This window comes from Hetaerina americana, unplaced genomic scaffold (assembly GCF_022747635.1).
Source record: "Hetaerina americana unplaced genomic scaffold, ioHetAmer1.1.p SCAF_3, whole genome shotgun sequence".
Classification (NCBI taxonomy): Eukaryota; Metazoa; Arthropoda; class Insecta; order Odonata; family Calopterygidae; genus Hetaerina; species Hetaerina americana.
The window spans coordinates 29444182-29457581 of record NW_027286874.1 but is presented as its reverse complement, the minus strand read 5'-3'; the positions used below and the strand labels follow the sequence as shown (position 1 = coordinate 29457581).

At 35.1% G+C, this 13400-nt stretch overlaps 1 protein-coding gene across 1 annotated transcript; it reads right to left on the bottom strand.

Moving 5' to 3' along the window:
- Positions 1 to 2103: 2103 nt before the first annotated feature.
- On the bottom strand, positions 2104 to 13127 carry pths (probable ATP-dependent RNA helicase DDX47). Its single transcript, XM_071588659.1, has 10 exons — positions 12921 to 13127; positions 12745 to 12838; positions 12497 to 12661; positions 11899 to 12065; positions 11114 to 11179; positions 7359 to 7532; positions 6944 to 7167; positions 4936 to 5068; positions 4275 to 4403; positions 2104 to 2864 (listed from the first exon to the last, which is right to left on the bottom strand). The coding sequence occupies exons 1-10, from the start codon at positions 12969 to 12971 to the stop codon at positions 2688 to 2690; spliced, it is 1380 nt and encodes a 459-aa protein (XP_071444760.1). The 5' UTR covers positions 12972 to 13127; the 3' UTR covers positions 2104 to 2687.
- Positions 13128 to 13400: the final 273 nt, after the last annotated feature.

Here is a 13400-nt window from a genome sequence, read left to right as displayed (position 1 = left end):
GAAATAAAAAGCTTCCTTGTTTGCAAACTTAAGTTCATTGAACATAGTAGTTGCCCCTACTTCATGAATGCCTTCTTACCTCGACCTATACTTTGCTTGAATTTCTTCCATCCCAAGTTATACTGCTGCCCGGGTAGATGAAGGATTCCACCTACTCTAGTTTCACTCCTCGCATGGCAATATCTGCCTTCAACTTCTCCATTCAATACACTAGGATTTTAGTTTTCTTCTAGTTGATGTTTATATTATATTCCTGCAGTGCATGGTCCATAGCATTCAGACTGTAGCTGGTTGGCCAGTCTTTCAGAATTTCTGCAACTACTGCAATGTCATCTGATAACCAGAGCAAGTTAATTTTTTTATGATTCCTTTGATGCTAAATGCTTCTATAGATATACAAATACATTGAATACCGCTGGTGACACATTAAATTCTTGCTCAGCTCTTTTGCTTATTTTGGCTTATCTTCCTGCTGACAGACATTATGCATTTATACTTCACTACAACTAACAATAGTAATTGATCCTTATTTCATCAATATTCTTTAGGACCTACACTTACCCTGTTCTTAGGTATGAGAAGAGACACTACTCTGTAACTATTATTCTAACTTTGGAATCATTGCTAACCTCAGTAACCCAAAAAAATATACTTTTATGTATGAAAATGGGAAGGCCCAGAAGTACCCGGCCAGACATAGAGATGGCGAGAGTTAGAAAATATTTCTGTATTAAAAAGTATGCAATCTATAAAGCATATGTTTCAAGTTTTAAGACACCATGCTGTTTAGTGTTTGTTTGGCAGCAGTCAATAGTGAACCTTTTCAGTGATTTCGTGAAAATGGAGTGAATTGGTCATCCTAATGTGATACAATACTTTTATTTGAAAGGCCTCAGCCCAACACATATAAAAGCTAAACTGGATTCAAGTCTTGGTGAGTCTGCTCCTTCCTTTACAGCAGTAACACATTGGGTGGCAGAGTTTAAATGAGGTCGTAAAAGCTGTCAAGACAAGCATCGCATTGGCCACCCAATGAGGTGACGACTCAAGAAATGGTAAAGAAAATCCTCGAAGTTATACCGGATGACCTTCGAGTGAAAGTGCGTAAGCTAGCAGGCATAGTATACATTTTAAAAAGTGTGGTATACTGCATATTAACTGAAAATTTGGACATGAGAAAGCTGTGTGCAAGATGGGTACTCCATTTGCTCACACTCGAGCAAAACCAGTGTCGTGAAGATGTTTCATTTGAGTGTTTAGCTAAGTTTCACACAAAAAAAGCAGATTTTCCATGCAATTTCCTTAACATGGGTCCATTGCTTCACACCCGCGACAAAACAACTATCAAAACAATGGCTTGAAAAGGAAGAACCAGCTCGAAAGAAGGCAAAGACCGTTTCATCTGCAGGCAAGGTCATGGCGTCAGTTTTTGGGAAGCACCTAGGATAATTTTCATTGACTATCTTGAAAAAGGAAAAACGACGAGTACTATGCAAACTTATTGCAATGTTTGAGCGAATAAATCAAGCAAAAGCGGCGGCATTTGCCTAAGAAGAAAGTGTTGTTTCATCAAGACAGTGAACCAGCTCACAAATCTGTTATTGCAATGACCAAAATTCATAAATTTAAGTTTGGATGACTACCTCATGCACCCTATTTGCCAGATATAGTCCGCTCAGATTATTTTCTGTCTGCATACTTGAAAAATTGCTTGGTGGTTAAAGATTTTCCAACCGTGAAGAAGTGATGTCGGCAGTTAATGGCTATGTTGTGGAGGAAGACAGTTCGTATTATAAAAAAAGGTTATCAAACTTATTGAACACCTGTGGGAAAAGTATATAGAGCTGAAAGAAGATTATGTTGAAATATATTACAATTTTCCAAAAATTTTTTATTTTCTTTGTAGGGTCGGGTACTTTTGGGATTGCCCTCGTATGTACTTATTAAACAAAAATAAAGCAGGACAACTATGAATTCTCAATGCCCATTAGCTGTCCGTAAGATGACATATAACTAATTTGTTTCTGGAATGAAAAAACTGCTGTCATTCCATAAAATCAAAATTATCAGATGTAATTTCAAGAATAAATTACAAGAAATGCTTGACACATAACATGGACTTTATACAATATCTTGACCAATGTATCCACCATATATTTTTATGCAAAGGTTTTATGACATATTTTACAGCAAAAACATTGTAACTTTTCAAAAATTGGTACAAATTTCAACATAAAGAGCTGGCATCTCATCAATGATATCTTTATACAAGGGATTGCACAAATAGAACAGAAATTGAGTTATTATGAAACATCCATACATATTTAAATTAACTTCTCCAAAAATTAACGACCACAAATATTTATAGAGGAAATAGTTTGGATTTTGATTACTGTACCTAAAAATGAAGGAAAGGTCAATGCTAGAAGATAAAAATGTGACAAAGGAATCTAATCACTCATGCTAAAAATTTGGGACAGGATAAGATGTGAACAAAAATACATATCAATTAATGAGTTGAAAAAATATACATATGGACGATCAGCAGAGGTCCTATTGTGCAGTATTAATTTAAATAAAGTAATACAAAACACATTTTCTTCTTTTGGGTATGAACAATGAAAAAAAAAACTTCACAAATGCATGGCAAAGATTTATTAAAATTTTTTACATATAATTGATACTAATCATTTTCTTCTTTTACCGCCAAATTTCTTTCCCTTCATTCCTTTAAGTCTTTTGGTATTAATCAATTTTCCTCCAATTGCATTATCCAAATCATCTTCATCACCACCACCACCGCCGCCAGCACCTTTTTTCCGCTTGCCTCTAGATCTCCTCCTTTCTTCTTCATCTTTCATTTCCTAACATTCAAAATAAAACATGATATCACTGACAAATTAACATATTTACCAATAACTACTTCACATTGATGGTTAAAACAATCAAGATGAACATGTTATACTGGCGTTACTTCTTTACCACTTTCAATAATATTCCATTTCAACAGTTTTCAAGGAACGCAGTAATAATTACTTTACATTCCTAATAGGTTCAGAGTGTAAAAATGATATTTTTCTCACCATATATATTTTAAAAGCACAAAACTAGAAGGGGTCTATCACTGGATGGAGGAGGGAAATATTAAATTATCCCACTGCAATTTGGCTATCACACTTTTCTCAGGCGATAAAATTGCCACTTTTGATACATGAAGTCTTATGAAAAAATTAGTATACCCCTAATAAGGAAAAAATATAATTTCCATCAGTCTTAAAGAGATCCCTCTCAACATTACCACTAAGATATCTTGCCTTCAAAACCCAAGGATCTATTATATTGAACTTGACAGTAACAATGTAAAGATATAATTGAAGGCAGAAAACTTCCAAGGATAATACCAGTTAGAATGTTGAAAAACATGAGTTGCAAAGAAAAAATATGTATTCCTGATAACTCTCCCATAATAAAGAAAATACTGAGGCTCAACTTTTATAGAATTCATTGACTTTATGCTAGAGGTTATAATCATCAACACAACATGAGAAAAAAATTAAAACTGTTTACAATGGCACGCCCCTCATCACAAACTCTTTCTGACTACAATCAAATTAATCCAAGGGTATTCCAAGGCAAGTAGTCACAGCAAACATGTCATCAGGGTTTTCTCCTTGCTTTCTCTCATGACTGCACAGGGAAGAGGGGTAGATGACTCCCGCAGTTATTCAAAGGTTGATGACTTCACTACTCTAGGTCTGTCAACAGATGATGAAACACTAGTTACACACACAGTTGTAACGGTTGTCCGGGGTTAGAGAATTGGACTACTGACCAGAGGGGGCCTGGGTTTGATTCCGAGGTAAGCCTCTCTGGGCACCTGCAGCTCCACCCAACCTACGTGATTATTTGGGTACCAGGAAACCATAACCAGTACAGGGAGAGGAACTGGCACCCCTATCCTGATGTGTGAATTTCACATGCCGTTGGGCTTACTACTGAGTGAACTCTACGATCACCTACCAAACCGACCTTCAGATTGATTTCTATTTTTATGGTTTATATAAGCAGCATTTCAAACAAAACTGAGGGTGAAATACGAGCAAACATCAAAAATGAAAATAAGGAATGTCATCATGTTAATGGGGCAGTTAGGAAGATCATTACTTTATGCACTGCTTTATTTACATTTTAATTCATTCATTCAAGGTATTCTACCTAATAGGGGTAAGTTTTGGATTGCCCATAAAAACTGCAAACATATGCAATTTACTAACCATTTTTGCCACTCTCTGCGCTTCTGCCACCCTTTCTTGCAAAACCATAACCTCCGTTTCTTGGGTAGGATACAAAGGCAATTGCTTTCCAAGAAGTTGTTCTATCCTTTGATATACTTCAACATCATACTGAAATATAAAAATAACAGAAACATTTTAAAAATAAGTAAAGTGATCACACTGAAAGTTTAACAAATAGTGCATGGTAAACTTATAACAATATACCTTAAAAATAAGAAAAATAATCAATACAGATTTAGGCCATGGAATCCAGTATGTGGGGGTGGGATTTATATAAGTATATTAAATAACTACATGATAAAGAAACCCAACACACAATATTTAATTATCAAAAGAGAATATTTGCTGCTATGGTTTAGAATGAAGTAAGTGTGTGTGTTTAGAAGCAATTCTTACTAAACTTCAACAGCTAATTTCCTTAATTGTTTGCAGGCACTATAAAATTCTTGCATCTATACCAAAAACACAAAATATAAAGCAAATGACACAAAGCCATTTCAATTATGGTACCATTATAACCAATGGAAGTACATGTTATCAGTAGTTTGTTTAAACCAAAAACCTGCCAGGAAATGTCAAAGTCTGATAACACATTTAACTTGGGCTCGTGAGATTTTAATTCCAATACCAATATGCATACCTGGGTAACAAATGTAATAGCTTTTCCTGATCTGCCTGCACGAGCTGTCCTTCCTACTCTGTGAACATAGTCCTTGCTGTGAGTTGGAACATCAAAATTCAGAACAACATCCACATGAGGAATATCCAAGCCCCTGAAAAGAAGATATACTGACTGAAATTTTTTTAAATTAATATTTAGCCATGACCATTTATTTAGACATCAACAAGAGGTTATTCGAAATGTTTAATTGCAGCACATTACAATTTACTAACAAAGACCAATGAGACTCATAATACCATAATCAATAAAACAACAGATTCTAAATATAGTTATGAAATCCATAGTTACAAAATTTACTGTGGATGGAAATGATATCTCTTTAATTCTACCACATGAGAAAAAAACAATTCACCCAGCCATGATTACATGGATTCATAATTAAATTTATTTGTCCATTTCCTGTTTTCCACATGTGCCTGAATTTAGACTAAGTGTCAGGTTTCTGGAGCTTTCGATGAGATGAAAATCCTACATAAAATTGCTTTCAAACTTCATATTTGATCCTTTTTGACAAATGAAATGTAAATGCAGCTTCAATGAAGTTGACAGAGAACAGTGGCAAACAAGCTGTAGATATGTTGTTGTTCAAGGCTTAAAATCTACATTTAGACCCAGAGAAATGCATGCATTGTACTTTATTTAAAAGAAAGGCAATGCTATTGTAAATACAGTCAAACCCCATATTTGCATTGATGGTATTCGCATTTTCCTGCATTTCACAACATTTTCATCATGTCCAATACAATTTTCCAAAGTATGTGGAACTTCATATTTACAACAGATTAAGATTTGAACTACTTAATCCCAGTATGCCAGGAAAAGACGTGCAGTGAAATGAATACATAGTACATCTAGGAATTATTAGCATAATTTATACATTGGAAGAACACCTGAGGGAGACTATTTATATCTCAAAAAAGATGAAATTATGAGGAATGAAATTGATTTTGACCCAAATATTTTGAAGCACAAAAAATGCAAGAACTGGTGACTGACAACTGGGATCATGCACACCGCCTCACAGATATAACAGTGAAGGGCTCCTGAATAATAAAAAGTATTGAAACATGCTTTATCACATCAAAACTACATTGAATCAAAAATGATGTTATTTCCTTCAAAAGATTTTGAAGTTCGGTCTCTGCTTGCACTAATCGAATGGCAAGGTATTCAAATTCTCATGCGTAAAGTTTTCCTCAATTACTCGGGAACTTCAATATTTTCCTGCTTGAAAATGGAAAGACGAGGCGAAAAAAGAACATTTTCAACAGCAAAAATTCTCCTTTTCCTGCATTTTACAAATTTTTCTGGGGTCCCTAGAAAAATGAAAACAAGGGGTTTTACTGTATTTAAAAAAGAGAATATTGTAACAAAATAAGTGATAACACATATATCCTAGTAAGGTAGGGTGTCCTTTCCTATTAAGGGCTCTCGTGCATTAAATAGAGGATGTGATAACATCAGATCTGATGAAAATAACATCATAAATACTTTTGAGGCCTAGAAGTGGCTTTTTACAACAATAGTGGATTAACACCTTTAGAGAATCCGGAGATAAGTCCATTTGTTTCGCAATGGAATTGCCATTGATTTAGAATTTGTATGGAATTGGATGAGACTCATAAAACAGTAAAGTTTCTTCATCAGATTTCATTTCTCTTTACAAAAAACAAGTACATTCTGAAAAGTTAAACATCTTTTGATACTAATACATACATGCTGAAACTCATCAAAGTCTCATGCTTATCCTAAAAATTTAGCCGCCGAGTTACTATTTTTCAGAATATTGTACAAGTGGTTTTAATTACAAGATTCTAAAAGAATATTGACAGTTCTATTTTTAACAATTCTGCACTAATACAAATGTTTATGTACGAAGGCATGATACTAATGAGCAGTAAAATAACTGCACTGGCTACTACTCTAAATATAAGACTGCACAAAAAGGAGTAAAAATAAAACTTACCGACTGGCTACATCAGTTGATACAAGAATAGATCTACTCTTGGCCCTAAATTTTGCTAATGCAGCAAGACGCTTGTTCTGCTGCATTTGCCCATGCAAAGGTAGGGCAAGTATCCCAAGAGAGCGAAGCAATAAGGAAACACGTAGAGTTTGTTGACAAGTGGCACAGAAAATCATAACAGAATTTCCTTCCATTTCATTGATCAAGTGCACCAAGTAAACATCCTAAAATAGAAAAGAAAAAAATGTTACTTTATTTTTATTGAGAATTAAATACAATGAGAATGTAAGAATGTTTAAACAACAGACAATTGATTAAGCAAAGTAAATTATCATCATACCAAAAGATGACATTCATAGAAAATATAATGCAATTACAGGATAAGAATTTCATTAATTGCATTTATAATACCAGCCTTGAATTTCACAGGGATGAAAATGTAGTACTGAAGAAGTTTTTCTACAGTCTGAAATCGTGATGAAACCTCCACTCGGACTGGGTCTTTCAGGGATGCGCGTTCTAACTTCCGGACTTTCTGAGTCATTGTTGCAGAAAAAAGTAGTGTTCGACGACCCTCTTTTGGAATGCACTGAAATAAATTTCTTTACTTAATAACCTTTACAGTACAATTCAAGAGGCTAAAAAAGGAAAGGAAGCCAAGGAAATGGCATACTAAAGCCTTAAATGGAATATAAAGTATCTGACAACACTAAGAATATTATTGAGGTTTTCAGATATAAATGTGGACATGAAGAGAGGAGCTGTACATGGAGAGGTGTTTAAAAATGCTAATAAACAGCAACAGTTTGAACAACAATTTGCCATAGCCCAGCATAGTTATTATATTAATTCCAGGGCCAACAACCAATTCCATCATTTATCACATAGTTATCAGGTCAATGTCTCTAGGGCATTCTCCTCCTTTTCCTATTAATTCCCCTGCTATTGATTCAGTAAGCTCAGTACTGAGAAACCACTATGCACAACATGCATTACCCCAGAGTGGACATAATCAATATTCCCACACAACTGACCAAAAAAAAGAGCATAAAATGACACAGGCACGTCCAAAACCACCAGGATTAGCATTTGAGGCAATTATATGCCACGATAGGTTAGTACACACGTGATACAATGAATAACAAAAAGTGTATGGATTTTATTAGGAAGGAGGGGCATAAATTCAACCATTTGAAAGATTCATTTCTCTTTCAGTGATTGCATGGATTTGATGAGAAGCAGAATCGCTTCAGGCAAAAAAGCTTTCTCAACAATTTAATTGATTACACGAATGTTGAGGAAGAAGGTTAAGGAAAGACTAATGAGAACTTTTACGTGGAGTGCTAATTTATAGTTTCAAAATTTAGTCTTAGAAGCAAGATAATAGACTAAGATTAGTTGTTTTTAAAATGTGTACACGGAGAAGCATGAAAAATGTAAGACGATCAGAAAGGAAAACAAATGAAGTACCAAGCATAGTGGGGAAGGAGATAGGGTTGTTGGGAGAGGTCTAAGGAGGCAGAGAATTTTGGTCGGCAATGGGATGTTGAAGACTGAGATAGGGGGAAGGAAAAGGATAGGCATGTTGGACAGAATTAAAGGAGATAGAAAGTTGCAGAAACTCAGCAATTCCACAATTAATGCAACAATTTCAGGGTGTAAAAATCATTCACCTTGACTGGGATTCGAACCCAAATCCCTCAATAGATATGATGTTTAAGTGGACGCCTCAATAGCTTAACTGGCTAAAGCACTCGAACAGATATTGAGGGATCTGGGTTCGAATCCTAGTCAAGGCGAATGATTTTTACACTCTGAAATTGTTGCATTGATATGCACATTAGAGGATGACTCCATTTAAAGTTACTATTGCGGCATCTCCCGTAGTTTCTTTGGAATTTTCCACAATTAATATTTATTGATGACCATGGTTTCACCACATTGTGGTGGCGGCATCATCAGGTGTTACACCGATGATGTCATAGTAGCAAAACCATAGTCTTCAATAAATATTAATTGTAGAATTGTTGAGTTTCTGTTATCTATACATGGAAGAAATTTCACTGAGTAATATCAACATTAGTATTCAGATACTGAGGAACAGTTTCATGTAGTGTGGGCTGTCAGGTTGTTTTTTTGGGTATAGTTGGGAATTGTAGCAATCATCAGTCCACCCAATTGGCCAAGTTTGGACTAAAAAAATGCACCCCTTAGAGGTCCAGGGCACCAATTTCAACAGAAACTAAAATGGCTAGAGCTTTAGCATTTTCAAAAAGATTTTGATTAAATGATTTTTTAAAGTTAGTGTCATGCATGTTGTTTTGCATTGTCACCATGTTGTTTTTTCCCTGATGTGGCAGTCATTTAGTATTTCAGGGGTCATCTATTTTTGATCAGGGGTAATGGTCCAAGTTCGAAAATGCCAATCAAAAACTTAACTCAGGGCACACAAAATGTGAGCTCTGGCATGCAAATGGAAGTAAGTATATGGTGGTTGAAAGTATTGGTACAATTGAATATATCACTTTCTATTTATTGTCAGGGATTAGTTTCCCCTAATTTCTACTCACAGTAGTTAATATTTTTCTTTATCTCAACATATAGTCCATTTTGGCTTGGATACCATCACTAACAGAAATAGTCAAAATCTGCCCATTTTCAGATATACGATAAATTTTAATGGCTATACATCAAATTCGGCATTAATACCCTTCAAAATCCTAGTAAAAAATTGGGTGGGGGGTCCATGATTACCAGCCACCCCCCAATTACCCACAATTTTGTACACAGGAAACCCATATTTAACATACATTTTTTATTGGTATGAAATATTGATTGGTTATATCAAATTAACTCCATGCCTTGATTAGCATAAAAAAAGCATTGCTATACCTAAATTAATAATAAATAACCATCAAGGTTGATTATAACTAGCAGCCAAGAAGAACTTTATCTTTGGTCCAAGAGAGAAGACATCAGTCTTCTAAGGTACTGTTTGACATACATTAAGCAAATTATAACAATGAAATATCTAGAAGTTTTCAGAAATTAAATGTTTTTCTCCACCAAAGGGACAACAGGATAAATGAATAGGTTCACTATTAAGATAGGCTATGCACATGTATGCTATTTTAAATTTTTTTACTTTGGTAACTAGATTGATAACACTTATTCGGTGTGAGATTTGAACAGCATGGCATGTGAAGGAAGACATTAGCGTGAGGAGTATGGTAGGAAGGGAATGTTGAAATTGACAAAACTGGATGTCAACTAACAAAATGAAATTATTGACCAAAAAAGCTGGATATGGAAGATGAGCATATCAAAAGAAGCTGCATCCATAAGTTGAAGAGACATTTAAAAGAAGTAAAAGAATTAGCGAGGAGGGTTGAGGATTATTAGAGAATTAAGTCATAGGTCTGGTCATGAACTTTTTGGTCAATTGATATTGTGGTTAAAGAGAAATGCATAAATAGGACTAAATCAAATCTATTTTATTGAACATTTGATTATAAAAATTTAATAGTAAGATCTGTACAGGGATGTGGTAGTCCAGGGGTCACCTGTCCATTGGACTACTGATTGGAGGGCCCCAAGTTCAATTTCCAGACACACCTCTCTGGATACCCTCAGCTTCACCCAAGCTGCATGATTTTTTGGAGTACCAGAACTTCCTGGGAAACCATAGGCAGCACAGGGAAAGGACCTGAACCCCGTACACTAATGTGTGAATTTCACATGCCTTTGAGCTTAGTTTTGGGTGTTCTCTACCATCATCTATCAAACTGACCTTTGAGTTGATAACTGTGTTTACGGTTGTTCACTAACCATGAGGAATTAAGAAAGAAACATGATTTCACACAAGTTTGCAGTATGACTGATTTAGCCACTAATGTAACATCTTAAGGTACGCTGATGAAAGTGGTCATACCGCTATAAAGTTCAGTGAGATCTACGAAGTTTTTTCTAATTCCTTGAGATACAATTTCACAAGGTTGAGCCTAATATCATAAAATTGACTAATCTGTTTTCAAAGAGAACATTGCAGTTTTATAAACATTAATTATTTCTAACATTAACTATTAACTGTCTCCATGATATCCCCCATTCAATTTTCACAGAATTTCTTCTAGTATTAAAAAGGGGAAGATGAATTAAATTAAAGCTTACTTTGAGAATTTTATCCACTTCTTGCTCAAAATCCATGTTTAGGATACGATCTGCTTCATCCATAACCTGCGAAGTCAAAGGAAAAATAAAGTAACATGACATTGGCAGATCGAAATACACAATCCAATTGGTATTAGGACAAAGATGAAGTTCTCTTGGGTTTAAAACCGGATAAGGTAACCTGTGGCCAACGCTTCAACAGTTAACTCTGCCATCAAAACATTGGCCGCCGATTACCTCACCCAGCCGTAAAAATGAGAGAACTTCATCCATACCATTTGCCGGGAAAACACCAGATCTGGTATTAGCACAGTTTATTGTACACTCAGAGGAGTAAATGCAGAGGGCTGATATAACTACAGGCAACGAATGTGCATTAGACAAAATGCTTGCGCCTCAAAATGAAGAAAGAGAAAATAAGCAAATAAAATTTCATAATAGAATAGTTTACCGAGTAGGCATTAAAATATTCAAAACAATAAAAAAATAATGATGGAGATAAAATAAAAGAATAAATCACTCAATTCAACTGCAGATATATATACATTGCAGAATGATGTTGGCAGGATTTCCAATCTTCAGCCCCTTGGAAATCACAGCAAAAAAATTTATTTTCACATATTGTCAGACTATGCTGAACATAATATTATATAGCATTGCAATGCGTAGTTCATTATACAAATTGCATGTTGTATTAGTATTATGGATTTAGAAAAGAGAGGAAAACAACTAAATATTTCCCATTAAAAGTTTTTATTCTTGTAAATTATGGCAGCATTAATTACCAGAAACTTGAGAGCCCTCAGGTTGAATCCTTTAGTGTTCTCAAGATGATCAACAAGGCGTCCAGGGGTGGCAATTATGATGTGAGGTTTACGAGCGAGAGTCAGAGCCTGCGTAACCATATCAACACCCCCAACAAGTACAACGCACTTCACCCCAATGCTTGATCCTGAAATATTACATAATTAAAAATGTAATTACAAATACAGTTCACTTAAATTACCTATACATGGTTTATTGTTAAACCATCCCTCATATTGCTAAATGTAGCACAAAATTTGTGGTCAATCTAGATCTGGACGTAGCATGGCTATTACGTCAGCGTTTTATTCTTCAAATCTTAAATTTAAGGGTGGAAAACCATCATGCCGTACAAGCCCACTTATAAAAAAGGTATACATGTTCAACTAATAATATATACACTAACGAATATGGAAAGGGCAGGTTAACAATTGTATTAGTAACTTAATTATATCGAAAATACTTCAAATTTAAATGCAAAATTTAATATTTCAAGATGCTGAGGGTGGGTAATTCCAAAGACTCATGGTGAAATATAGAGTGAAAGTCACAAGCTAATCATAACACTGACGCCCATACCTAACGCTTCGAATTGCTCAGAAATTTGGAAGGCTAATTCACGAGTGGGGGTCAGCACCAGGGCGAAAAATCTTTGAGGTGTCTCAAGAAGAGCTTGCAGTATAGGAATAGCAAATGCTCCCGTCTTTCCAGAGCCAGTTTCGGCCAATCCAATGATGTCACATCCTGCAAGAAATTTTATTTTGTTACTATTGAGTCAAGTTTTAAACATATAATCCAATTCATCACAATAAAACAAAGGGAACAACCTTTTAAGGCAACAGGTATAGCCTCCACCTGTATTTTCGTAGGATCTTTCCATTGTAATTGACTGCAAGCATTGCACAATACGTCGACAACCCCCTGTAATGATAACGTAACATCAAATTAGAAAAAAATTACATCCTGACAATTTCTGTGCACCGATTAATACAAGTATGCATACCAAATCTTTGAAGGTCATTTTCTTGTCGCTTGATTCCTCACTCCCGTCCATATTCCTCCGGAACAGGTAATTCACTATACAATTTATTCACCAGATAACTATATTCATGTAAATTTATTGTCAATATAATGCCTTCTTGTTTGACCAAAAGTTATACATCACCGGCACGTGTGTTATGTTTACGCCTGCAGCGACGGAGTTGTGCGACCGTTCGATAGTATGACTTACGAACGATATCTCTCGAAGATTGCCATTCGACATTTGGTTAGATATTACTGATATTTTTTTTGCTGCTATTCAAAAATTGAATTTTAATGCATTAAATAATAATTTCAGCTTCAATGGAAAACAATTTTTGCTTGAATAACCATTAGAATAACCCACCCTGTTTACGAGCTGGCAGATCACATCCGGTTATTATTGGGCATACTATGACCACGTGGCTTATATTCGTCCAATAATAATTCGTTGAATTAAATT